Below are 27,805 nucleotides of genomic sequence, written 5' to 3' on the forward strand. Positions count from 1 at the left end.
GCTCAACCAGATCTGTTTCATAAATGGAGTACGTGTTTACAAAATTGGTGAGCAGCTAAGCTAATGAAGGGAATGCAGTTCAAGCTCTGTTTGTTACTTCGGCTTATTTAGAAAAGAGCTCTGCAAGAGGCAGTGCAATACCCACTGCCACTTGGCTTTGGACTAGTTGCCAACTTCCCTCACAAACTCCCCCTGCAGTGCCAGACATGTACATTGTCATCCCGGCAAAGTTCATGTACCAGCACCTTCCCAGGGAGCACTTTCAAGTGTAGTTATGCCTCTGACACTACTGCCAGGCTTCCCAAGCATTTGCTGGCACCCTACAAAGCTGGAAATAAAATCTTAACTTCCTAACACCTTCTGTTATCATCAAATCCCCAGATTTCCTCTCCCATTCTTATATTTATTCAATCGACCTACATGATTGGGTACTGGATTAGCCTCCGGTTATCTGAATGTGACTCAATAGAGTGAAGCTCCTAATCTCTCACAGCTTACGCCCTGTGAGAAACTGTGTGCAAAGCAACAGTATAAAGCTGAGCCAATCCAAAGCCAGGAGGCAGGAACCTCCTGCAAGAATCCCATGAGAGCCCAGGGGCCCAAAGACGTGGGCCATCCTCAGCTGCTTTCCCAGACCACAAGCAGGGAGCTGTATTGGAAGCGGAGCAGCCGGGACACAAACTATAAATTAGTGGAAGAAGTTACAACACCTAGTCAAGATACAGCCATCTTTTGGATTCCATGCTCAACCAGATCTGGGTCATAAATAGAATACAAGTTTGTAAAATTGGTGAGCAGCTAAAGTAACAGAAGGGAGGGCGGGAGGGAGGGAGAAAGAGAGAGAGAGAGAGAGAGAGAGAGAGAGAGAGAGAGAGAGAGAGAGAGAAAGAGCAATGCATCCCTTTTGCACTACACCTAAGATAGCAACTTAAATTCGTATCTAGTTTGCCCTGCCCAACAGCTCAACACGGGCCTCCCATCTGAGTAGAAGGCCCAAGGGCTTGGACCGTCTTTCTCTGCTCTCCCAGGTGCATCCACAAGGAGCTTGCTCAGAAGTGGAGCAGCCAAGACTTGAATCAGTGCCCATATGGGATGCTGGCTGCACAGGCAGCAGCTGTACCCACGCTGCCACGGTGCCAGCGCCAACAGGGTTTTGATGATGTAACAATGCACCTGTGTTGGATGCCTAAGGCTGAAATGGCTTCATGACCAAGGAAGAGACGCAGATGTATCTCCCAGGCCGTCCGTGCGGATTGCAGACTGAGTCACTCTCGCTGGCAAATCGGAGCTCACAGATCAGCTGGGATGGGAACCAGTGGTCAACTGGTGCTCTCAGGAGCCTGCATGGGATATTCCAGGAGGCTTCAGAAATAAGAGTTAATACAAGTATGGGAGGCTCCACTCTGTGAATATCCCTGCACAGGACCAGGCAATCACTTGCTTGTTTTTTCCTCTGGTTCTGAACTCAGATTCTGACACTTTCTTCTGAGATCAGGGGGAAGTTTCCACAACCCCTCCGAGTCTGTGAGATGAAGAAAAGTGTGTCTGTCTCTCACAATCATTGTTAAGTCGGGGAAACAGAGAACATGCCAATTGTTTCAACTTGACGCTGGGGAACCGGCTGGAGCAGCAGTTATTGAAGAGCAAATGGCAAAGCTGGGGCAGTGAAGGTGCACCTGGCACCAGAGGCTGGCAGAGAAGAGCGCCACGGTTGTGGGTATTGGAGTCAAGATGCCAGAGAGATGGGCCTGTGGGGCCGAGCTGCGGAAGTGGTAAGAGCTCCTGAGGGGCTGTTCCCGCTGAAGCTTGGGGGCCCGCAGAGCTGAGCCTCCACTGATTCTGGGGAGCATCAAAGAGAGCGGGACAAGGAGCCCATTGCCACTGCAGGTCATACCCTTGGGAGCTCGACTCTTCAGTTCCAGTCTATGCCTCCTGTTGGTATCTCGAGTGACAGTTAACAAATAGGAAACAGGACTGCTGGGAGCCCCAGTTGCGCAAAGCAGAATCCAGAAGACTGACCTGGGAGCCGAGAAACCAACATCTTACTGAATGACCCGTCCACTTACCCATGATGGAGTGCTGACTGTGTGTTGGAGTGGGCGGGTGCTGGGGTGTCTGCAGAGTTCTAACAAAGGTGCCCATTCCTGCCAGTGCACATCCTGCAAGGCTGGGTTAACGGCTCAAGCAGGTGGCTTGCTGCCACCCAGGTGGGAAATCTTCATTGAGCTCCAGGTGCCTAGCTTCAACCTGGCCCAGCCCCAGCTGCTGTGTCTCTCAAATAAATAATAACCATAATTTTTGAAACAGCAAGACAGATGTCATTTATGGGGCCTGGCGGCGTGGCCTAGCAGCTAAAGTCCTCGCCTTGAATGTGCCAGGATCCCATATGGCCGCCGGGTCTAATCCCGGCAACTCCACTTCCCATCCAGCTCCCTGCTGGTGGCCTGGGAAAGCAGTTGAGGACGGCCCAATGCATTGGGACCCTGTACCCGCGTGGGAGACCCGGAAGAGGTTCCTGGTTCCCGGGTTCAGATCAGTGCAGAACCGGCCGTTGCGGCTCACTTGGGGAGTGAACCATCAGATGGAAGATCTTCCTCTCTGTCTCTCCTCCTCTCTGTATATCCAGCTTTCCAATAATAATAAATCTTTAAAAAAAAAAAAGAAAGATGTCATTTTAAAAATTTTTTCATGCAAAACTGTTGTAAGAATTCAACAAGCGTCAAGAGCTTGTTGGGGAGGGGAGCTGCCAGGGAGGGCTGAGCCAGACCTGAGTGCCTAGACAAAGGGCAACAAGGCCCACTGCGCGTCAAACGGGAGACTACAGGGATCAACCACACGCTGGAACTCCCTGGCTGTGAGCGTGCTAATCCTGTTCCAGTGCTAGATGGACTTGTGATGTGAGTTAAGGAAGGCAGGCCAGTGGAACATTTCTAAACTTTGTTCTGAGGTAGAGATGAGCCATTTGGACCTCTTGAATGAGTAGAAATATGGGTAATGTACATTATCTTCCTAGCCTCTCTCCTATCTGACACCCACATCGCATGTATACACACAATGGGGTGTGTAGGCGAAAGTGACCCCACTCAATAGGCTGGAGTGGAGTGGGTTGAGACAGACCGAAATAGAATTGCAAGGCTGAGGCAAATCTGGGTGGCCCCCCTCAGTGGTTTAGCTATTGTAATGAATAGCTTACAAAATGCTGTGTGCAACCACCAACATTCCAATTCCACAGACATTGCTAGAGTGAGCCTGACCTTGACCTGGCTGTGCCAGTGAACATGACAGATCTCAGCTTGGAAGAGCCTTGGAGGAGCTTGGGACAACATCACAGACTCACACCGGGAAAGTCTAGGGCAATACATTTTCAAGCACATTTCAGTCATTCATGTAAAACACAAATGTCATCGGTGCAAGCCTGGGATGCGCGTTGGCCGGGGATCGAACGCACACAACTGACGTGGGGCTTTCTTCTTGGCAGATCCCTTGCAAGACTTCGGTTTCTCCATCGACCAGTGCTCCAGACAAGTAAGGCCCAATGTCAACATCCGATTCGGGATCATTCTGAGTGAGTAGCAGCTGCCGACGTGAGACGCAGCACCGCACGACCTCTGTGCCTGCTGCCTGCCCAGCTGGCTTACATCATCTGTGCCTGCTGGCTCAACAGCCGTCCCCCACCACCGCTTGAATTGACTCTGCGTCGATATTCATCTTCAGTTCTCTCTCTGGGTCAGATCTGAGCTCTCACTGCTGGCTGAGTTTTGCACTGAAAATGCTCTGGGTGCTCGTTTGGATGACATACCTGCAATCGGTATTTCCAGAAACAAAAAGTGGTGATGTCTACTCAGGAAAGAGCTGGCTTGGGCTTCGCTGTTCCATACCAGCTCTGTCGACCACGCCAGCCACGCTCTGTCAGTCACATTGCCATTTCCCAAAGGGCTAAGGGGAGTTCCTTTTTTCCCCTTCATATATGCCTTTTTTAACTTAGCAGTTTGTTTTTTGAGATAGTGAATTTTTAATTTATATTACAATCAAAGGCTTGATGAACAAGTGCAAAGGAAAAGAACATTATCCAGCAGGAGAACGGCAATAACAGGCTGTAAACCACATCGAATGGAAAGATGTGCAGTTTCACCGAGTTCTGAAGCACTGAGCAGAGCAGAGATACTGTCTGCCCGCACCCTGGTTTCTGATTGCTTAATTTTTATTTGATGGTGCCATTACATTTCAGCCAACACATTTGTTATAGCTACTGCAGTATCCTCCTGTCCTAAATCAGCTTGATCAAAAGCCAGCACAGAGGAACCGCATAGTGCAGCAGGAGGAATAGTCCCAGAAGAATGTCTTTGTAGTTCTAGAACTTTGCACAGTATGTAGATTCTAGCAGCAGTTCAGGAAATTCCTTGGGTAGAAGGGAGGGAAGGAGGGAGGGAGGGGCAGAAGAAACACATGGGGAGGGATGGGGGAAAAGCAGAGAGGACTGGAGCTTCCGGTGTGGCCATGGAGCCAGAGCAGACCAGCGCCATGAGCAGAGGGTAGGCTCAGCCACACCCATGGCGACCAGAAGTCAGATGCACAGACGTTATCTTGTGGGAACTAGGTTCAGGCTAACAAAGCAGAGCGGAGGCGTTGTCCACGCAAAACAGGGAAGTAGAGACAGCCACTCCACACTCTGCCATCGTGATGTCCTGGTGCCTGGCCTAAATGCTGTTCACCAAGACAGCAGAAAACATCCCCCATCTGCAGCAGACAAGCAGACAAGCAGACGTCAAAGGCCGTTAGCCCACGCTGCTGTGACTGCTGATGAGCAGCGAGGCACAGGTGAGAACAGGTGTTCTCTCTCCCTCAGGGCAAGACATCAGCCACCTGTTTCTGGACGTAACTCTGGTCTCCAAGGGCGTGACTATTCTCAGCTATTCCTACCCCATCTGTGAGGAGGATCTCCCCAAGTTCTCCTTCTGTGGAAGAAGGAAAGGAGGTACGTGTCTGTATTGCTGTCAGCATGCGGAAGCCCCCAGAAGGCTGAACCAGAGGTCACCTCTCAGACCTGGACCCCCAGTCTCCACAGAACTGGGCTCACCCCACCTCCACCTTGGACAAGCTTACCCTCGCTTAACCTAACAGTCTGGTCCATCCCGTAAGACACAAGAACACGCCACGCAGAGTTAGTGTTTTCAGGCCTCTGCCCGGCCATCTCCTGGCTGGACTGTTGGCTCTGAAACAGAGCAAAGCTTCTTCCCAGCCTTCTTCCACTGGCAGGCACTCAAAGCACAGACGCAGAAATGCCTCTGCTTCCTCTCCTGCAAGCCACTGAATGCCCAGCCTCTGCCACATGGACGCAAACACAGCCCACTCCCCGCAGTCGCCCCACCTCTGCTCGCTGCCTGCGCTCATCTGCCTCTCCACCAAGACCGCAACTGAGTCCCTCAATCTCGGGTCTGCTCTGCTTCTGCCCATCCCAACAACTGTTCTCTTTGCCCTGTTCTCTTCTTTCCCATCCCCAGAGGTCAAGGAGGAGCCCCCTTGGCCCACCTCCTTCTCCACACACCCCAGAAACTCCACCCACCCCTTCTAGATGTCTCCTTTCAGAAAAGCTAGAGTGCTAAAAGGCACTGCTCCATATGACATGGCCCGGTAATTCTTCTAAACAAGGGACTTTGAAGGAATCAGAATGCTCTTCCCAAGGCCATGTGAAAAGAGTTTGTTCAAGAGAACAGTTTCCGAGAGGATGAGCAGACGGCAACCAGTGCGCTCCGTCCGCAGTCTGTGGCTGCCAGGCCAAAGCCGGACCCGTCCTGGCCTCAGCCTCTCCTGCTCACCCCAGCTGTGGTTGAGGGCACTGCTCTGTGCCTTCCCCGATGCCCTGGCATCTCTCATCCCCACCTGCTCTGGACAATGAGCTTCCTGAGAGTGCAGTAGAACCACTTCGTCCTTTCAACTCCCAGCACAGTGCTCTCAGTACCTTCGGGGGAATGGGCTCCAGGAGGCTTTGCCAGTACCCAAAGCTGCAGAGGCGCAAGCCCCAAACGTAAAACAGAACTTACAGCCTTGGTGTGGGACCTACACACGCCCTCCTGCATACTTTAAATCGTCTCTAGATGGCTTGAAACACTTCCTCCAATGCAATCGCTGGGTCAAGGGTGGCCTCGTGTCTTGCTTAGGAAATGGTAGCACGGAAGGAGGTGTGTGCATGTTTATAGTATTTCTGATGCATGGTTGTTTGTGCGGACACAGAACTTGGGCGTATAGAATCTGTGGACAGGAGGGCAGCCTGGATTTCAGAGGTGTGGCACACACAGGGAGAGGTAGATACAGTCTCTCTCTGTGTGTCTGTGTGTGTGTGTGTGTGTGTGACTTTCTCTGAGTAACTTTGTTTTTCAAAGAAATAAGTGATTTTTAAAAATAATAATGAACAAGAACTCTCTTGTCGCTCTCACCCCCACTCCCACACACAGAAAGTAGGCCAAGCAACATCATCAAAACTTGTACCAAGTCTTGCTCCATTCACTAAGCCATTTTCTTCCAGCAGTTTAAGAACCTGTACCTAGGGACCCATGACTGGAACTCCGGCAGGCTGGCTCCCCATCACCCTCACTCTGAATCAACAATGAAGAAATGAACAAATAACAAGCAGTGCAACAGGCAAATGTGGCTTTTCCTTTAAGAAATCTGGCTTTCCAGTGGTCTGCGTTTGTTTCCTTCCTTAAAAGCTCACTTCTTAAGAATCGGCAGGCAGTGCTTGGTTGCTAAGAGGTCCATGAAGACCAGTGAGGGAGTTGCCCGTTAGCCGGCCCCTCCCCAACCTTGCCTACTGCCTGGAGCTGGGCTGACCCCGCAGTCAGCCGTTCTCGCCTTCCTCCCTCCTGGAGGAACTAAGTCCTACTCGCTTTGGGTGCTTTTTGGAGCTTGAAAATGACCCAGGGATGGTTTCTGTCTTCGAGGACGTTTTGATTGGCTAGAGGAGATCCGAGAATTTCAAGCAATGGCTTGCCCAGGTGGCCGTGTGTGATGTGTGTATGAAGGCGGCATAGACAGCAGGCCAGGTCACCTTGAGAGACATAGCTCCTCCCCAGGGCTTTCAATCTGTTGGGCAGTGGACAGCGCAAGGAAATGAGTGCATGATGATTTTCCTGTTTGTCTTCAGGTTGTTGAACGTCCACAGACTCTTCAGCATTCTTTCCTTCATCATTTCTATCTAGCTGGTGGTTGGCACGCGTTCCTTATTTTACGGAATGTTTTGGAAGAGCTCAGTATCTCTTGGTTGGAGACAGGTGTCTGGCACAGCGTTTAAGAAGCTGCTGGAAATACTCACATCCCATGTCAGAGGACTCTGCTTTCCATCTGGCGCCCTGCTGGTGCTCGCCTCAGGAGGCAGCGCATGACGGTGAAATGCTTGAGATCCTACAGCCAGGTCGTGTTTCAGGCTCTAGCCTCAGCCTGACCCGGTTCCGGCGGTGGAGGGCGTTGGGGGAGTAAGTCGACAAACGCAAGTTAGCTTGTTGTCTGTCTGTCTCTCTGTCCCTGTTTCCCTTCCAAATAAATTCAGCAGTACTGTGGATTTTTAAAAAGTGTCTTCAGCCAGAAGTTAAACAATAACTGTAGGTTATCACAGACAGCTAGCATCTACAGAACTGTCTCAAACCTTCTGCTCATTTTTACAATGTTTCCCAAAATAAGTGTTCTGGAGCCCAAATGTGGAAATAGGTACACTTGGAAGCACTCCTAGCTTATCGAGAGAGAGTGCACACTGGGTGGTTTGTCCTTCTAGTCCCTAGATCAAGGCTCTGCCAGGTCTTCCACACGGGTGCAGGATCCCAAGGCTTTGGGCCATCCTCAACTGTTTTCCCAGTCACAAGCAGGGAGCTGGATGGGAAGCGGGGCCACAGGGATTAGAACTGGTGACCATATGGGATCCCAGCGCATGCAAGGCGAGCACTTTAACCACTACATTATCGCGCCGGGCCCCCAGTAAACTTCTTGAAGTAGATATGGATTGGCCCACCAACAAAAGCCAAGCCCCAGTGAATTGAAAAACATCATTAATATGTATTATTTATTAATTATAGATAATAAAACATGCTATTGACATATCATTAGAACTACTTTCTTCCTTTAAAATATAGCTACTGGGAGATCAGTTTACAACTATGATTCTCATGATATTTCTGCTGCATTGTAATCTTCCTTGAAAATTTGGAAGATACCAACAACCAACCCATAAACAAAACCAAGCCATTGTCTCTGAGCAACAGAACCAAACCGAGCGAGACAAAGGTGCAGCCGGGGCTGAGGGGCTGTCCCTAGTCCAGGCAGACTAACCCTACAAGAACGGTTGGCGTCGTCCCCACACTTGAGGTGCACCAGGTACCAAGCCAAGGACGTTCCGTGTGTTAGCTGACAGGTACTAGCCTCGCAAAAGAGGGAAACTCCTGTTGGTAACCTAGTTGACATTGTGATTTACAATAGGAGATACACGGTTGGTCCCTACCCCTGCTTCCTGGAAACTCCTAAACCATTGTAATTTTCCGAGTAATACTAGGACTTGGAGATCCCTTGTTCTGCTGTTCTTTCACTTAGTTCCTGACACTGAGCTACAAAACCCCTTAGGATCCCCTGGGTGATAAGAGCAACAATTGCCCCCAGTGAGAGGGACTTCTGCGAGAGCACTTAGACCAGAAGGGCTAACCATGATGGGAAGCTCGGAACCTTTGGACCCAGCCCCGTGCTCTGGGGGAGGGGACTGGGGCTGGAGACTGTAAGAACTCATGTTGGCATGATGCAGCCTCCATAAAAACCACGGAAGCTTGGTTCTCCATCCCGGAAGTCCCTGGAGGACAGTGCATTCAGAGAGCCACATCCCTTGGCCCCTGTCTCTCTTTAACTATTCTTCTGTCTGTTTTATAATCTCTTCTACAATAAACCAGCAAAGGTGCACCAAGATTTCCCTGGGTCCAGCGAGCCATCCTAGTAAATTTTCAAGGCCGAGAAGGCGTTTTGGGAATCCTTCAACATGGGGAGAAGAGCAGCTTGTGCGATGGACCCTTTAACCCGTGGGTGGCAGTGGCTCCAGTCAGTGTCAGATTGAGTAACTGGTGGGGAAACCCGACCAGCTGCTGCAGGACAATCGGTTCATGTGGAAGGAAGCCCCGTGCATGTGGGCCGCAAGTGTGCTGTGCGTGCCAACAGTTCGCCTTTTCCCACATCCGCCTTCGCTCATTTCTCTCTGTGGGGGTGGAGGTTCTGTCCAGTTCACCCCCAGTGATGCATAGCCTCTGTGTAGGTATAAGCTGTGCTGGACAGCTCCTCCCCGCCCTCCTCTAGGACTACAGACAGGAGTTCAAGGGCAGAACCAAGTCATCCTGGGATCCCATCGGCCATGATTTCAAGACAGTGGTTCTCAAAATACGATGCTCAGAGCAGTGACATACAGCACCTAAAAAATGACGAGAAGTGCAAATACAGAGCTCCTACTAAAAGGTACTGGTCAGGCACTTGGGCACTGGGCTCCAACGCTCAGTACGTACAACCCCTTTAGATCATCACCAACAAGATTTTGCCGGAAGGAGAGAGGTGGCAAATATCTGAGACTCTGCAAACCTTGGGACCCCTGGTGCAACCTGTGGGCTCCACCCTCTGGGCATGAGAGCCACGGTAGACAGGACAAACATGAATGGGCATGGCTGTGTTCCAGTGAGGCATCGTTACTGACACCACCAATGAAAGTTCACAAGATTTCCCGTGGGTGACAGTTTTTGAGATTGTGTGTGTGTATATGTGTGTGTGTGTGTGTGTGTGTGTGTGCCATTTAAGAAAAAAACAACAAGAACAGTAAACACACAAGCACACACTCAGCCTCTCAGCTCACTCAAAAACAGGCATGAGGCAAGATTTGTTCTGTAGGTCGTCACTTGCCAAGCAGTGGTGTTCATGACATTCTATTGAACGCTGCTGTTTGAGAACCACGCCGACAGCAGGGCAGGTCAGAATCCAGGGGGGGGGGGGTTATTATTTTTTTATTATATATATATTTTTTATTAATTATTTTGCATTATGTGACAGTTTCATAGGCTCTGGCAATCCCCCCCTCCCTCTCCCCTCCCCCCTGCTGGATTCCTCCACCTTGATGCAGTATTACAGTTCAAATTCAATCAAGATTCTTTCCTTGCAAACATATACCAAGCATAGAGTCCAGCTACTTATTGTCCAGATGGGTTGAACAGTTTCTTGGGGAGACCATTTCTGGTCCGAAGTTAGAGTTGGTGGAATATCATCCCAGTCAATTAAGAGTCCCAACATAACATCAACAGCAATTTGCAACATTATGGAATTGACGTGGTTTTGAGTAACCAGTATGTTAAAAAAAAAAAAAAAGCAAGTCCTAACCACAACCTATCATTAGCTCATTGACATTTCAATTTTAGTTTATATACAGGACCGGCTGCTATATACCTTAAAATGGCTATAAGGTACCATTCAGCTGTCTCGTGTCTATTTCATTTTAGTATTTAGCCATTTGTTGTGTTGAAGTATAATTTTGCTGATCTTGGCAGATTTTAGAATAATCTAGACTGGCTTGTAACTCTAACAAGATATACTAAGCACGAGTACCCAGGGGCCATACGTTATGGTAGATGCCTAACCTGAGCTCAGCTTGCCTTAGGATCCAGGTGCCTTTGCTTTAACCGTGTGTTGTCAGTGCCAACAGATGAGACTTGGGGCAAAGGAGATTTAGCAGGCAGACTGGTGAGAGAAAGCAGTTCAGGAAAAAACCCAGCGTGGGAATACTTGTCTCTTCCCCCCGCAGCTGCCGTGGGCACTCAGGAGGAGTGTATATTCTATGATTTTTAGCTGATTTGTTCCTGGCGGGCGGGGCAGTCGCCACACTCCTTTACCAGGCAGCAGCAGAGAGTGAATCAGAAGTGCAGTGTGCCTGAGCCATCAGGAAACATGACAGTGGTTCTCTCTGCTCTTCCTTCTTAGCCTGGGACATCAAGGCAGCGTGCAGCACCTGCAGGGCTGTCCTTACGAACCCTGAGTCTCCCTTAGGAACAGGCCAGAGGTGAGGATCCAGTGTCAGTGCAAGGCCACCAGCCCTGCTCGTCTCCAGTCTGCCTTCCTGCCCAGGATCCCCGGAGTCCGGACCAGTCCTGAAGCCTCCTCTGTGGTTCCGTCCTGCCCGTGCCTTTCTCCCTACCTCCAGCTCAGCTCAGCCTTCGCAGCTGTCATTTTCTATCCACGAAACAACTGCCGTGAGAATGTCCATTCCCTTCAGGGTAAACTGTCACCTAGCCATGGATGTAGGTGTGGCCTGATCCCATGAGTAATAGCTTGGCCCTCAAGCTCAAGCAGGACTTTAAATACTAAAGCTTTAAGTTAGTAGTGTTAAAGAGCAGAATTCACTCCAATTATGATGCTGAGAAGGTGCCTATCAGGAGGTCCTTAAGCCAATGGGGAACATGTCCCCAAAAGACAGGGCTCACAAGAGGAGTCTCTTATGAAAGCCTGAGCTGGGCCACCTTCTCTTCAGCTTCCTGGTTCAGCATGGTTTCTGTCCACCAGACCCATTCTTCCATTATTATGTCTCACCCAGGCCAGACCAACAGAGATGCCTGACTTTGAACCTGAGCCTCCAAAAATGTGAACTAATAAGGTTCTTTATGGACAGTTAGTTGACTCCCATATTTTGTTAGAGAGCCAAAAAGTCAACCCATACGTAGATCCCAAATCAGCTAACACAGGGTTTTCTTCCAAAGTCTGGCGGTGACAGTACTAGCCAAAAACACACATCGACATTCCCAGCCTGCTTAGCTGAAAGTGGAGGCAAGTTCCCCGCCGCCCTTTCCAGTGTCTCGTTTAGCAGGAATCTAACACCTCTCAGCGTCTGTGAGGTTCACTCTGTCCAGTAAGCTCCCTGGAGAATCCCCTCCAGGAACATGAAAGTAAGTTGCTAAGCTCTCTGGGCTGGGAAACTTGGATGGTAGGACCTTTTCTGAACATGAAAGAGAGGTGTCCACTGGTGAAACAGAACAAGTCCTTCCACAATATGCTCCACCCAATAAAATATGGGAAGAAATTACACAGAGGAAACCCAGTGGCTCCTGTTTGGGCTATCTACAATATTGTGTGGAGCCATGCTAAAATGAGTTATCAGCTGGAGGGGGCCTAATCCTGAGTAAGACCGTAAAACACATGCATTTTGCTCTTGTCCACTGTTAAATCTGGTTTGTTCAACTCTGAGTTTTGGCTGGCATAAATCAACTCGGGCAAATTGACCCTGGTTTCAAAGCACTGAATGAATGACAGAACTTCATAGTTTCTTTATTGTGTCATAGATTGGCTTGTAGATGTCAATCACATCCAAACTGTTGACCAACCAATTGAAACTGAAGGACATGAAAGACTGAATGGCGTGTGGGCCCATATGATACAAACCAGGGCAATCTGTGAGCCGGAGGCTCTTTTGTTAAAAATCTGATTTGGTTTTTTTAATAATTTTTTTATAATGATTACATGGTTCTGAGCCCTGGGGGTGGGGGTTCTGGCAGAGCTCTGGTCACTTAGCTCAGATCCTTCGGTCCAATCTTTTTTATTTTAAAGGCAGAGAGACAGAGAGACAGAGAGAGATCCTCCATTTACCAATTCACTGCACAAATGCTTGCTGGGCAGACCGAAACCAGAAGATGGGAGCTCCGTCCGGGTCTCCCACGCAAGCGGCAGGAGCCCAAACACTTCAATCTTCTGCTGTCTTCCTGAGCATCCACAGGAAGCCAGATGGGAAGTGGAGTAGCCAGGATTCAGACGCGCTCCCCTGGGGAGTGAGGGTGTCCCCAGGGGTGACCCAGCACCCACCCAGATTCAGTGGTGACACAGCGCCCACCCGGATTTAGACACGCTCCCCTGGGGAAATGAGGGTGCCCCCAGGGGTGACCCAGCACCCACCTCTTTTGAGCATTTTGACAGTTTTGTTGAAGGGCAGTGTAATGAGATGCGGACAGGACCAAAAGAAGCCGTCTTTATGTCAGAATCCTAGAGCCCATGCAGAAGCTAGGCAGCCCCGGGAAGGTAGGCTTTGGTTTCCGCAGTAGGGGAAGGGCTAGCAGCTTTAGCAGAAGCCTCTGCCTAGGGTATTTACCTGTTTGCTCGCTTTCGATTCACTGGACCATTTCAGACCACCTGCTATGGCAGGCGCCTTCATTCAGACTGTGCTCTGATGGTCTGTATGCTTTATTCTCAGCCTCTCCCCATCCCAGCTTCTGGTTCTACCCTCCATCTATCCCTGCCAACAGCCCAGACGACAAAGCGTCTTAGATGGGGACACGTGTCTTGGTTTCTCTTCCCGTTGACGCATCTACAGCCCTGTGGAGAGTCATGGTTCTCTCCACCTGGGAACAGTACAATTCCCTCTACCATTGTCACCCCCACTGTGAGACAGCACACTGCCCAGATCAGGTTGTGTTGTCAGGATTTGCTGCTTCATGCTTCACTGCCTGGCAGCGTTTCCACTGAAGAACAGGAGGCTTAACCCGCGCCAGTGGTTCTCAGTGCATTCGCTTGAGGCCGTGGTCATCCAAGCAGACGCTGGGCCCACTCAGCAGATGCTGGGTCCACTCCCAGAGCCGATGACTCAGTCTCTGCAGAGCAAACCTGAGAACGTGCATTTCTATTTTTTTTTTTTAAAGATTTATTTTATTTTTATTACAAAGTCAGATATACTGAGAGGAGGAGAGACAGAGAGGAAGTGGAGCTACCGGGATTAGAACCAGCAGCCATATGGGATCAAGGCGAGGACCTTAGCCACTAGGCCATGCTGCCGAGCCCGAGAACGTGCATTTCTTACGAGTCTCCGGGTGAGGTTAGTGAACCACGTTTTGAGGACCTGGTGGGTAGGACGTAGGGTTTGAGGTCGCAGCCAAATGGAGCCAGACCTTCACTCTCACACCTATGTGAACTTGGGCAAGTTGCTTAGCCTCATTGAGATTCAGTCTCCTGCTCTGTGTAGAAAGGCAGACCGTATGGAATTAGCGTAGGATGAAATGGGGTTACATATGCAGAGCCCTTAGCGTGGTGTTTGGCATGCGGGAGGCATTCAGTAAGCAGTAAGTGGTAGTAGCTCTGCAGAGCCAATGAAAGATTTCTCAAGCAAGGGTTCTGGGTCCACAAGTCATCACCAAGGTCAGGGTGGAAGTCAGCATCTTAGCAAAGCACGTGGAGAACGGTCAAGTGCCCTTGACACTTAGAAGCACAAGACTGTTTTCCTTTGCAGAGGGCTCTCGTGGGAGCCTGAGCACGCTCCTGTGGCTGGCAGGATGATGCCTCCCTGGCTCCTGGCATCCCCTGAAGAGAGCCCTGCTGGATTTCCTGGTGGAGCTGGGCATTCTGATCGCCCTCACGCTTCATTCCCTGTCTGCACACATTAGGACTTCGCACTTGCGATGACTGGACAGGTCTTGCTGCTGTTGCCAAGTTGTGGTGAATCAGCAAAATCAATGACTTACTTACCGCACTGGCAGAAACCTCCTACTCATGAGCCGCCTGCAACAGACTTGCAGTGAGTGTCCACCAGAGACAGGCCCAGCAAGGACCAAAGCAGAGGCCTGCTTCTTGCTGGACTAAACGGAAGGAGACGCACGCGCTGTTAAGAGAGCTCTTTCCTTTCATCCTCAAATTCAAGCGCCTTTGTAAATATTCCAGCAACATGTTGAAGTTGCACCTTAACGTCAGTCCATTCCTTTATTTTAGTGTCAGTACATATTTTTATTCACATTATTGCACAAATTGAAATACTTGGTAATTGTGTTGATATAATTCAACAAGTGTGATTAAATGTAATTAAAATATAAGTTTATTTTGGTGCCGCAAGAAATTGGAAGTTAATCTTCAACATGCTCCTTAAAATGAGTATTATGGAAAAAATCACATGTATTTCAAAGTGGTTGGCCCAAAAATAGACTTACTTTTTAACTCCGTTTTTGCATGAACATTTTCAAGCACCCTTATATTGACTGAGTACAATAATTCAATGCGTGCACACAGCACTTAGTAATCACATCGAGGTGGTTAGCAATTCTCATCTCTGTGTTGGAAACCTTTCAACTCCTCTCTTCCGCTTCTTTCATTCATTCCATTCTTTTTTGAGTTGAGTCCTGCTTATGAAAGACCAGTGATGATCTAGGACCACAAGCAAATTTCATTTTCAAATACAATATAAGCGTCTTTGAAAGTCCTTGGTTTGTAATGGAATTTTTTAAAACTAACGCAGGCACCTCACACATGGTCACATAATGATCTTTTAGGAAGCTAATTAATAAGATCCACTCTCAGCTCCCCCATCTCAGCTCAGTGTGACCTCAGGGTCACTGGCATTTGCATTTTAACAAACTGAACATCCCAAGGGTTCTGCTGTGTGGCCGGTCTGAAGTCTGGGCCGTGCAGCCCTCGGCAGGTTCTGTTTAGCATTTCCAATCATGCTGCTGTGTCCTGTGGCTGTCCTTGTTCTTGCAGATCAAGTCCAATGCTTCACTCCCGCTTTCCCACACCAGCTTCTGCCTTCCTGAGACTCCAATCAGTCTGTCAATTTACACGTTGCATTTTGAGGTTTCTAGTAAGTGTTTGTCCACGGGAATTCAGGAATAGCTTGGGAGAGGTTGGCAGAAAAGAAAAACTTCACTTATTACTCCCTTCCTACCAGGAGTTATTGGTTATTTTTCCTTCCTACTGGAAGTTGGGTGTGTCTCTGGCAGCAGTGGGACCGCAGTGACCAATAGGCCTTGCAGGAGGAATGCGTTTGCAGTTCCTGAACTTTCTGGGTCCACTTCTTCATCCATAGCTTCATGCCACTAGCTCCCTACTCAGCTTGGACTCCTGAGTGTTAAGAATCTAGTCTATCCAAAATGAGATGTGCTCCAGTCAGGGTCGCCAGAGGTTCACAGAAAGAGGCTACTATGGAGAAGTCACGTGTGGACTTCAAAAACGTTGGCGATAAGAAAAGGACAAATAAAATATTAAATTGAAGCATAAAAAAAGCACCAAAACAAACTTGTGTTTCTCCTTAATGAATTATACTGCGGAGGCAGGGAGAGAGTTCCCACCTGCTGGTTGGTCCATACCCTGAATGTCCACGGTAACCAGGGCTGGACCAGGCTATGCCAGGAGCTGTGAACTCCTTCAGGGTCTCCCACATGGCGGGCAGGGACACACTACTGAGCCATCGTTTGCCACCTCCCAGAGTGGAAAGTAGCACGAAGCTGGAGTTAGGAGGGAACTGTTCCCTGGAACCGAGGCATCCCCGACACAGGCCTCTCAGGCAGCGTCTGAGCCACCAGACAGGTGGCTGCCCCTGCGTGCCACACTCACACAGGATCTGGAAAGAAGTCATATAAAAGAGAAACTTAAAATGTAAATATTTCACCATTTTTGGCATTATGTCCAAACCGAGGTGGTGATGTGCTTAGTACTGAGTTACACCAGAGGCCGGGGTGGTGATGTGCTTAGTACTGAGTTACACCAGAGGCCGAGGTGGTGATGTGCTTAGTACTGAGTTATACCAGAGGCCGAGGTGGTGATGTGCTTAGTACTGAGTTATACCAGAGGCCGAGGTGGTGATGTGCTTAGTACTGAATTACACCAGAGGCCGAGGTGGTGATGTGCTTAGTACTGAGTTACACCAGAGGCCAAGGTGGTGATGTGCTTGGTACCTGAGTTAAACAAGAGGAATAATTACATTTATCTCATGCGTTTCCCTTTCCTTTTCTATATTGTAACTAGCAGAAAGTTTCAAAGTACCCTTGCCACTCACATAATACTGGTTTTACACAACACTGACCCAGAACTGTGCTATTCCATATGATAGCCTAAGGCACAAGTTGCTGTTTGAATAATTTCCCTTTAACTTAAAATTGCAGCTGTGGCATAGCACATAAAGCTGCTGCCTGTGACACCAGCATCTCACAGCGCTTGGTTCTTGTCCTGGCTGCTCCCGTTCTGATCCAACTCTCTGCTTGGGGCTTGGGAAGGCAGCAGAGAATGGCTCAAGTCCTGGGAACCTGCACTCACATGGGAGACATGGCAGAAGATCATTTATCCTGGCTGCACACTGACTCGGCTTCTGCCACTGCAGCCATCTGAGGAGTGAACCAGCAGATAGGAGAGCCTTCTTTCTGTCTCTCCCTCTTTCTGTAAACCTGCTTTTCAAGTAAATAAATAAATCTTCTTTTTAAAAAAATTTGCACTGGCCATATTTCAGGCTCTTGTGGGCAGTGGCTGCCGCCTTTGGGAACACAGGTGTGCTTCTGTCCTGTAGAGGTTTGGTTGCATGGATCTGACCTCTGAGCTGCTGGACTTCACTCTACAATATTTTACAATCTATCTTGAACTCATTTTGAGTTTGTGTTGGAAGTTTCAGACTCTGGTCCAGTCCTTAAATCTGAGTGCTCTCTCTTCCTCTCAATATCTGGGTCGTGATTGTGTCTTGGTTCTGCAGGGCCCTGGAAGGCGGAGTGGGGTGGGATGAGGGGGACAAATCCACGCCAGCCATCCATTCTGGCCCCTTCACAGGCCAACCGTCTGGCCCCTCCTCGTCTAATCCTAGTGTCGCTGCGATGCAATGCCATACACTAAGCAACTGCCAACAGCACAGACTTGTTGTCTTACGGTGCCGATGTCGAAAATCAGCGTCCGAGGGGCTGGGTTTCTTCCTTGCACCTGCTTCCGCTTCATCTCCACGCATCCACCCCCCCATCTAAAAGGACTCTTGGGCAATTGGCCTGCCCACATAATCCAGGGTAATCTCGCCATCTGAAACCCTTCCATTTAATCACAACTGCACAGCTCCTGTTAACACATAAGGTAGCACATTCACAACTTCTTTTCTTTTTAAACATTGCTCTATTTGAAAGGCAGAGTTACAGAGAGAGAGGAGAAACAGAAGGAGACATCTTCCAACCTTCAGTTCATTCCCTGGCTTGCTGCAAAAGCTAGAGCTGGGCTGATTTAAAGCCAGAAGCCAGGAGCTTCTCCTGGACCTCCCACAGGAATGGGAGACACCCGAATGCTTGGACCACCCTCTGCTGCTTCCCCAAGCTTATTAGCAGGGGGCTGGATCCGAAGTAGAGCAGCCAGGTCTCAAACTGGTGCCAGTGTGGGGTGCTGGCCCTGCAGACAGCAGCTTAACAATGCTACACCACAGCCCCAACCCCATGTCCGCAGTTTCTGAGTTAGTCATAAACGTTTTTCTCAGAGCCATTCCTGGCCCGAAGAAGCCCCAATCAGCCGACCACCACACCTCGTCTGACCTCTCTGTGCACTCCATGGGAAGTATAGAACCCAGCTTATTGTTTGTAATTCAAGTTCAAATCCCACCTGCTTTCAATTACAGTGCCTTCATTGGAACCGAACAGTTTTGTGACTGTCAGAGGAGATGCCCTTCCTTGGGTACCTGAGGCAAGAAGTCTTTCTGTTTGATCATGTCACTGCCTGGCAAGGGTTTCCCTTGCTGGGTCGCTGCCATCAGCCATTCCCAGACCCGTAAAGTGAAGGCTGTAGGGCGGGTCCCCTACCCAGAGGGGAAACTATTGGGCTACAATTCAATAATACCACTTCCATAGGAGAATTACTACTGGCAAGAACACAGGTTAGGATGGGAATGAGTCCTGTATGGGATTTTCTCAACAAGAGGTCATGAGCCGTCTCTCAGCGCTTGGTGAGGCCCATAAATGAATCATGTTAGAAGAACTCTTACATAATACTTTCTCAAAGGATGCATTACACATTCACCATGAATGTTCCCACGTTGTACATAATGCTATGTATCTCTAGGTACTGAAAGATGATAAAGAACCCCTCATAAGCCTGCTGAAACAGACAGAGATTCTGGAGCTGAGATGCCTAATGCAAAGCTCAGATCACTCAGGGGGAGGGAGAGTGACCTGAACTCGTCAGAGACTGTTATGAGCCAGAGCACAGCTGGGATTCTACAGGGTTTGAGGAACTGTTTCAAGGACATGGTGACCCCATGCACAGACATGGGAGCAGGGTCGAGGACAGCCACAGTCACCCCAAGAGCAGGGCACACCCTGATGAGAATCCCCTCTGTGACAAGTTCATCTTACTTGACTGAGGGCCCTAAGAGACAAGCTGGCGTACAACATGGTGAGAGTTTATGAGCCTGATAAACCTGAACCTTGTCGCAAAGTAGACCTCAGCTGTTCTCACCACACAGAAAACTGGTAACAATAACATAGGGATGTATGTGTGTTAGTCACATTGCACACCTAAATAGACACAACTTTCACTTGAATCATTTCTCAAAACCCTTGAGGAGAATCTGCCTCCGCACACTCCGCACCCCTTCCCTCGGCCCAAAAGCTGGGAAAGAGATTCAAAATGCTGAGCAAATGTTGATTACTTTCTTAAAATAAGTTGTTTAATTTTACTTGAAATGCTGAAAGAGAGATCTCCAGTTTGCTGGATCACTCTGCAGCTGCACAAAACAGCCAGGCGTGGCCCAGACCTGAGCCAACAGGCTGGAACTCAAACTGAGTCCCCCACGGGACGGCAGGGACCTGCGGACCTGGACCGTTACTTGCTACCCGCTAAGGCGCACATCAACAGGAAATTGGAAAGAAAGTGGAGCCAGGACTCCACCGTGCCCAATGCTGGCCTCAGGCCTCTTCGTGTGTTGTGTGTTGTGTGTGTGTATGTGTGTGTGTGTGTGCTATCCCATTGTCCTTTACATCAAGAAAAGCTGTTGCTTTGCAGAGGGCTAGTAACCTGTGGAGTCTTCCTAAAACTAGGAAGATTGGTTGAATATATGATAATTTAAAAAGAAAAATGATTTCGTTAAAGATACACTGATTGGCCTAGTCACCACAAACTATACATCGAAATGTATTGTCAAGTGTCCTAATAACTATATTAAGTATTGATGTGATTTTTACAATGAATTTGGAAGGAAATCCAGGGAGGGCCCAGCCAGGGCGAGGAGAGGGGTTGACTGCTTACACAATGACTCATGCAGCCAGCAAACTCTCCCACGCCAGCCTGGAGTCTGGTTCCTGAGAACCAAGATGGGGCAGAGCAAGACTCAAGTTTTCTATTTCTTCCTGAAAGATGCAATGAGATCACCACATAGTCTGGATCCAAAAAAAGCCAATTTTCAGAAATTACTTCATGTGTTCGAACCCGGGAGATGATTTTCTTGAACCGACTGGTACGAGTGGGCATTGGGCACAGCAGTGAAGGCCTTGCTTGGGATCCCTGCATCTCATGTGAGAGTGCGTTGGTTCAAGCTCCAGCTCTGCTTCTGGTCTCTTGTTAATGTACACCATGGAGCAGGGCAGATGCTGGCTGAAGTCCTTGGGTCTCTTGCACCTTGTGGGACACCTGAGTGGGGTCCCACACCTCTTGGCATCATCTGGTCCAGCCCTGATGGTCGCAGGCATCTGAGGAGCCAACCGCCAGATCAGAGCTCTCTGTTGCTCTGTCTCTTCTTAATCCCTGCCATGCAAATAAATAGGAATGAATAAATAAAAATCTCTAAAAACTGAAAGATTTCGACTGAAGGGAAGGAAGGAATGGGTGCAAACCCTGTTCTTTTTATAGTGCTCGAGTGTGAGGATGGTAATTAAAGGAGTCTCAGCATCAGAGCAGAACTGAGAAAGGAAGAAGCAAGAATTTAATTTGGGATGTGGCTTCATCAGGTTAAAAAAAAAAAAAAGGAAATGGCTTGCAGAGTTACTTCCCGCTGCTCTCCAGAGTTCCGTGGGCCCCTCAGAAGCTCTGGGTGGAACTGTCAAGCATGCAGGCCAGTTTCATGAGAAGCTCCCATGCAGGGTAGGACCTGCTGCAGCTGAGAACACAGCTGCAACAGCTGGAGCTGTGCCGATCCAGAGTCAGGAGCCAGGAGCTTCCTCCAGGTCTCCTGTACAGGTGCAGTGTCCCAAGGCTTTGGACCATCCTTCACTGTTTCTCCAGACCATAAGCAGGGAGCTGGATGGTAAGTGGAACAGCTGGGACACAAACCCATACAGGATGCCAGCGCTTGAAGGCGGAGGATTAGCAGTTGAGCCATCGCACGGGGCCCTTCTAATTTCTATCAAGATTGTGGGGGTGTGGGGGCACTGTTCCTGGCATTGTCATATTCCTCTCAAAAGCAGGTCAGATAATCACAAGAAGTAGGTTTAACCCTGTGTCTTCCGCTTCAGTCTGGCCTCGTAAGCAGCTCGGCACCTCTCTCATGACGCCTGTGTGTCTCTTCCTAGCACTGTTCTAGTCTAGACCTTGAATTATTCCTTGTATTATCAGCCTCCTCCTTAGACTACAAGCAAGCTGTGATCGGAGATTTTCTCTCCGTCACTGGATCCCCAGTGCAGCCACGTGCAAGTGTTCACCCAACACTGGAGAACACAAAAAAACAAGAACCATGGTGGATTTGGGGCTGGGAAACAGAGGCAGTAATACCATGGCTCCCCTGATTTTCACAACAACCTGTGTGGCCATGGGTGATATGAGCAAACCTTGTTATTTACCTGGTTGGCTAACACTGTGCATGTTTCATTTTTTTTGCAGAGCAGATTTACTATGCTGGCCCCATCGGTAATTCTGAATTTGACATTCCCCAGGTAAAGTGTGGGTTTCCTGCTTTGGTTTGCCATCTGATTGTGGTGCTGAACAGTTTGTTTCTTGGAAAGAAAAATGAAGATGGGGAGGAAGGGATGACCAGAAGGGGACGAGGAGGAAAAGGAGAAAACAGAAGTTTAAGATCAGGGAGGCTGGCCCTTGCGTGCTGGGAGGCGCTGCTGGGGGCCCACGTCTCACACCCCGTGCTTGGGTCCAAGGCCCAGCTGCGCTCCGGAGTCTGCCTTCTGACTGATGCACTTCCCTGGGAGGCAGCAGGATGGCCCAGGTCATCGCGTCCTTGTCACCTCTTTGGATGACCTGGGTGGAGCTAACTCCTGGCTCAGCCCTTGGCCAGCCCTGACAGTTAAGGGCCAGGCAAACGAAGTAGATTCTTCCTAAAGCAGCTACCCGGCAGGGGGTGTTTAGAAACACTTGGCCCAGTGGCCTGGTCCCACACAGAGGTTGCTGGTGTCTGCAAGGCTCACGGGGCTGCAGCTTCTTGGGGCCTGGGGAGAGCTCCTTGCACTCTGTGGCCACACGCTGACGAGACCAGCAACAGGTGGCCACCAAGTTCAGAAACACTCACCAATGAGATTGCAATTCCCTTACCAATTCCTCTGGACTCAAAGTTAGGCAACTTTGCTAGGTCAGTCCAGGCTGCTGGGACTTAGCAAGAACGTTGGAATGGACTGCACCTGGCAGAGCTGGAGGGAGTTACGTGAGAAGAGTCACAAAACCACGTGACATTTTTCTGTGTCCGTTTCCACTCCATCCTTTCAATGCTACCAAACCTGGCTCTGACGCAGAGACAATCTCCTGGGGTCGCTTTAGCCCAGCCTCTGGGTTCATTTTTTGTTGTTGTTTGCTTTTTATTATTTATTTAATTTCTTTTTTTTTTTTTTTGAAAGGATGAAATAGAGAAACAGAGATGCACAGAAAGAAAGAGAACTCACTATTCACTCCCTGGATGAATACTATCACAGCCAGGGCTGGGCCGAGAGGAAGCCAGTGTCCCGGACTCAATCCAGGTGTCCATGTGGATGGCAGGAACCCAAGGAGTAGAGCTATTCGTGTTGCCTCCAGGGTGTGCAGTAGCAGGAAGCTGGACCCAGGCATCCCGGTGCAGGCTCAGGCTGTCCCGAGCACTGCTGGGCCCAGGCATCCCAGTGCAGGCTCAGGCTGTCCTGAGCACTGTCCCGAGCACTGCTGGGCCCAGGCATCCCAGTGCAGGCTCAGGCTGTCCCGAGCACTGCTGGGCCCAGGCATCCCGGTGCAGGCTCAGGCTGTCCCGAGCACTGCTGGGCCCAGGCATCCCGGTGCAGGCTCAGGCTGTCCCGAGCACTGCTGGGCCCAGGCATCCCGGTGCAGGCTCAGGCTGTCCCGAGCACTGCTGGGCCCAGGCATCCCGGTGCAGGCTCAGGCTGTCCCGAGCACTGCTGGGCCCAGGCATCCCGGTGCAGGCTCAGGCTGTCCCGAGCACTGCTGGGCCCAGGCATCCCGGTGTAGGCTCAGGCTGTCCCGAGCACTGCTGGGCCCAGGCATTCCAGTGCAGGCTCTGGCTGAACCATTGTGCCCAACACCCAGCCCAGCCTCTGGGACTCTGAATCTGAGGCCGTGTCGGTAAACCATCCTGACTTTCCACGAACACTGCTCTTGCAGCCAAGCAGCTCTTAGCCTTCTCCTTCTAGAACTCTCTAGAATGTTCTTGTCAGGACTTCTGGTTCAGTGAGAAGGTGGTTCACAAAAGGTGCCTCACTTGCAGGATGCAGAACATGAACTCTCCAGGATGGGTTTTGTTCTTTCCTGTAAATGTTGCCATTTGATTTCTTTTTCTGTCAACATTTTCCATCTGGCACTACTCCCACTAAGGGCTCTTCAATTTGCTAACAAAAAATTTCCATTGTGTATTTTGTGCTTTTTAAATCAGTCAGGCTTAACAATTGCTAAGAAGTGAAGAGGAAGAATTAAGCCGCCGGTGCCCTTGACAGGCACCATTTATGATGGGATGTCTCCCAGACATCATGTAATAAAAACATCCTAAGAGAGAAGTGCATTGGCTGCACCTGACCTTGTACCCTCCTAGTCAGCAGCCCAGGTTACTGCCGAGCACCTGGGGCCTCCCTTCCTGAGCTTGCAGCTGCACAGCACCACTGGGGAAGAATGGGCCCCACACCAGCCTGGGACAAAGACCCACATCTATGTCTCAAACTCAGATGCCACAGCGTGTCCCTTGGGCGAGTGCCAAACTGAGCCATCATCAGTGGAGGATGGTCTGTATCCTAACCATTTCTCACATTTGCAGGAAGTACAGGGCCAGCTTCCTTTAGACGGCGGCAGCAGGAGAACAGACACGTAGCCAGGTCTCCTGACCCTGGGCCTGGCTGCTCAGGAGTCTGCCAATCTCTCTGCCCCTCCTGGAGCGTCAGCCTGAGAAGCAGGAGCCTGGCAAGCCTCTTAGCCCAGCTAGCTCCTGGGCAGACCCTGCTGGGAACATATTCAACCAGGGACACAACCACAACACACACATATACAATAGAGGGACTGAAATTTTTGATTCCAAGTTGTCTGTAATGCTCAATCTTTTTCCTACTATGGGACAGAGACAACTTTAGGTATTTGGCTTCAAAAGGCCTCCCCAGAAACACCCCTCAACACATCCCCCAGAGATGGGCTCTGGGTTGATGATAGTCCCCACTTGTCCAAAACATTCTCACCCAGTTCTTGGTCTCTGGTGTCTTGGTACTACTTCAACACATACAATCTCTTGACCCTCCACCTGCCTATACCTGCTGTTTTCTGAGTTAGAATTTAGAGACCCTTTGGCCTCCCAAACACAGGGACAGCAACTCCTAGGTCCTGCTCAACCAGTTGTCGCCAAAGAAACCACCTCACACTTCTAACTCCTGGGTGGATGCAATGTCCTGCCAGCGGAGTGACTGGTGCTCTCAGCCTGTTGTCTGCCCGCTGCCCACCCCCGTCCTCCTGGCACCTGCTCCCGTACCTGCCAGGGGCCACAGCCCATTGTCTGCCCGCTGGCCCCATCCTCCTAGCACCTGCTCCCATACCAGGGGCCACATATCCACCCTTCTTGCACACTTCTGGCTTGAATTCTCTTGCAGTTCATAATCTGAGACCCATCCCTGGAAATATTGTATCTGGTGTCAGATCTAGAGAGCAATATTGTTTTTAATCATTGGTTAAAACCAACTGGTTTTAATCATTTTGTAGGGTGTCTGCTTCGATGGAAACGGAGTTCAAAACAGATGATGAGGATGGAGGAGGCGGCAGAGGGAAAGGAGAGGAAGAGGGTGGAGGAGGAACACAATCAGGATAGATCTGAGCTGGCCTTTCTCTCGCTTGTAGACTGTCCTGCTTTAGTTCTTAACACTGGGCTTAAAACTACAGCTGCTTGGCGTTTGCACAGTTAGGCTCGTGGGAGCCTGTGCAACTAAGGAATCCTCAAGTTGAATGACACCTTAGGATTGCTCCAATCAATGCTCTCCCCACAGCACCTTCCAGAGCTGAGCCTGGCTCGCTCTCAGGCACAGTTTTAAGTGTTGGGGAATCTGCTCCCTGCGGAATCTCAGCTAATTGCTGGGAAGCTGGTCCCTTCGAAGCAAAGCCCTGTCTTGGGCAGGCAACTTCAGCCCCTGGGCTGATGCATCACTCCACTCTAGCGTCCCGTAGATGAACCCTCTTTCCTCTGTGGAGTGACAGGCAGTTCAAAGACAGTCCCTGTGCCCTGCCCACTGCCTCTCTCCATCCACAGGCTGATGAGTCTGTACTTGGTACCACCTCCTGGTGGCCTATGGGGTGTCAGCAACAAACACAACAGACGTCAGCTCTTGGCACAGCTCCTCATGCGAGCATGGCTTGCACACTGTGTCATTTAAGCAAATAAAATGGGGCTTCCCTAGAGTCTCCTTGCCAGAAAGGGACACTGAAAGGCCAGAACGTTGTGGTTCTGTGCTGGTGTGGTCTTGCTCCCGACTGGGGTCTTGCTGTCTCAGCCACGGACATTTCTTTCTTCCAGATATTCAGACTGGAAGCCTTGGAGGCACCTGTAACCTGCCCTACCAACATAGCTTTCCTCAGAAAATCCTACCAGCTCTCCTTTCAAAGTCTCATCCAGAATCTAACCCTTCATCCCTTTGCTACTCCCTGTCCCAAGTCATCCTCACACCCCACTGGATGCTGCCACGGCCTCCTACCTGGTCCTCTTGCACTGCCCTCTCCCTGAAGCCACTTTCCGATGGGCAGCAGAATCAGACATTAACACACTCAGCAGACAAGACCAGCCCTCTGGGGCTCAGCTCCCTTTCAAATGGAAGTCCAAGTTTGTATCACAGCTTGCAAGACCCCAAGGGTCTGACCTCATCTCTCTCCAGCCCCCATGGTCTCCTTACGGCCTTTCTTCCGAATGTGGGGCTAGAGGCACGTGTTCCCCATAGTTTCCTGCCCTCCGTTCCTCCCCACAAACACACCTCCGTCAGATCTTTGCGTCTGGGTCATCGTCTCAGAAATCCTCGACTCCTCTACTTAAGCCAGCACTCGCGCAGCCCGCCCAGTGCACTCAGCGGCCCTCTTCCTGTTTGCCATCTGATGCCCATTCAGGTCAGTTGTCACATGGATCAGCCAAGCCGGCCAGGCAGGGTGCCACTGTGCCTTGTTCAGTCCCTCTTCAAACCTTGTCCTGCTCACGGGGAGGGCTTGCTCCATGCAGTTCCCTCCCAATCCTTAGGGAATTAATTCCAGGACCCCTGTAGATACCATAACCCAAGAAGAAGGGTTGGTCTTTGCATAGATAGACTCTTTGTACATATTCCATTATGCTTTATGTCATTTCTAAAAAGCTCATCACACTGAATACAGCGTCGTGCCACTTGAGCAATCATTACACTGCATTGTTCAGAGAATAGTGACAGGAAGAAGGCTCTATATGCTTGGTACGGATGCATTCGGAAGCATTCTTCCAGGCCTTGTGCACTAGCAGAAGCAAGTTAAGCCTCTGGCTGTGGCGCAGCATCCAATACAGGTGTCAGTTCTAGTCCTGGCAGCTTCACTTCCTGCCCAGCGCTCTGCTAACGGCACAGGAGAGCAGCAGAGGAGGCCCAGAGAAGCTCCTGGTTCAGGGCTTTGGACCAGCCAGCCTTGGTTGTTGCAGCCATTTGCGGAGTGAACCAGGAGATTGAAGACTCTCTCTCTCCCCCTCCTTCCATAACCGCACCTTTCAAATAAAAATTAGTACATTTAAAAATACATGTGGATATCATCTATCACATGCTGGTGATTGAAGCCACGGGTGTGGAGGGCTGGCTGCTTGTTAAATGAGCATCCTTAACACATTCTCTGTCTCCTACAGGGAAAATACGAGATTTTGCTAGAACTGTACAATGAACATCGTTCTATTGTGGCCTGCGCCAATGCTACCGTCCTCTGCTCCTGACTGACCTGTCCTGCAAGTTCCACCTCTTTGGAACGCCCGGTTCCCTGGACTGAGCCTGCCGTGGAGGAACTGGACATCAACAGAATCTGTATAAAGAAAATGCCCCCGCACCCCTGGAAAGTGCAGCTGCAGCCTTCCGCCCAGGATTAGATGTCTGCAAACTTTCCAGGTGTCACGAAGCCCCTGAAACCGTGCGTTCCACATGAGCCCCTTGGCAGCCCGCGAGAGAGGGGGAGAGAGAAAGTGGCCCTTAATGTGGCACCCTGGCAGAGCTTGAGAACCAAAATCAGGTGTAGATTTGGAGGCCAGGGGCTAGCAGGTGTTGAACCCACAGCCCCAAGCTAAGCTCTCTCAGACCAATCATGGGGTGGGGGGTAGTTTGGGGAAGGGTGATTGCAGTAGATACTGAAAATGACCAAGCAATCTAAAATTCCAAGAACTTCATCTCTCTTGGGAAGAGACATTTCTCCTGCTCTTTCAAATAAAGAAATAAATGTTTGTTTGTTTGTTTGTTTTTAAAGGAAGAGTACAGCCTTGTGGCATCGCAAATTAAGCTGCCATTCGCAAAACTTACAAGTCAGACATCCCTTATCAAGGTCCCAACTGCACCATTCCTGATCCAGCTTCCTGTTGACATGCCTTTCCCGGGCACAGGAGAGCAGCTGAGACTTGAGCTCCTAGGGGCTGCTGGCACCACAGCCAGTGGCTTCACTGGAGCATGCACCATCACTGTGTCCTGGTGAGAGC

General features: G+C 50.0%; 1 protein-coding gene across 1 annotated transcript in view; it reads left to right on the forward strand.

Annotated features, from left to right (window-relative positions):
• LY86 (lymphocyte antigen 86) overlaps positions 1-27,143 on the forward strand; it is a 54,136-nt gene extending 26,993 nt beyond the window's left edge. The window contains exons 2-5 of the mRNA XM_058672654.1: positions 3,479-3,565; positions 4,847-4,975; positions 21,562-21,614; positions 26,975-27,143. Coding sequence (XP_058528637.1) covers positions 3,479-3,565; positions 4,847-4,975; positions 21,562-21,614; positions 26,975-27,058 — 353 coding nt within the window. The 3' untranslated portion in view covers positions 27,059-27,143. The remainder of the gene's footprint in view (positions 1-3,478; positions 3,566-4,846; positions 4,976-21,561; positions 21,615-26,974) is intronic.
• The last annotated feature ends 662 nt before the right edge of the window (positions 27,144-27,805 follow it).

This window comes from Ochotona princeps, chromosome 1, assembly GCF_030435755.1.
Source record: "Ochotona princeps isolate mOchPri1 chromosome 1, mOchPri1.hap1, whole genome shotgun sequence".
Lineage (NCBI taxonomy): Eukaryota > Metazoa > Chordata > Mammalia > Lagomorpha > Ochotonidae > Ochotona > Ochotona princeps.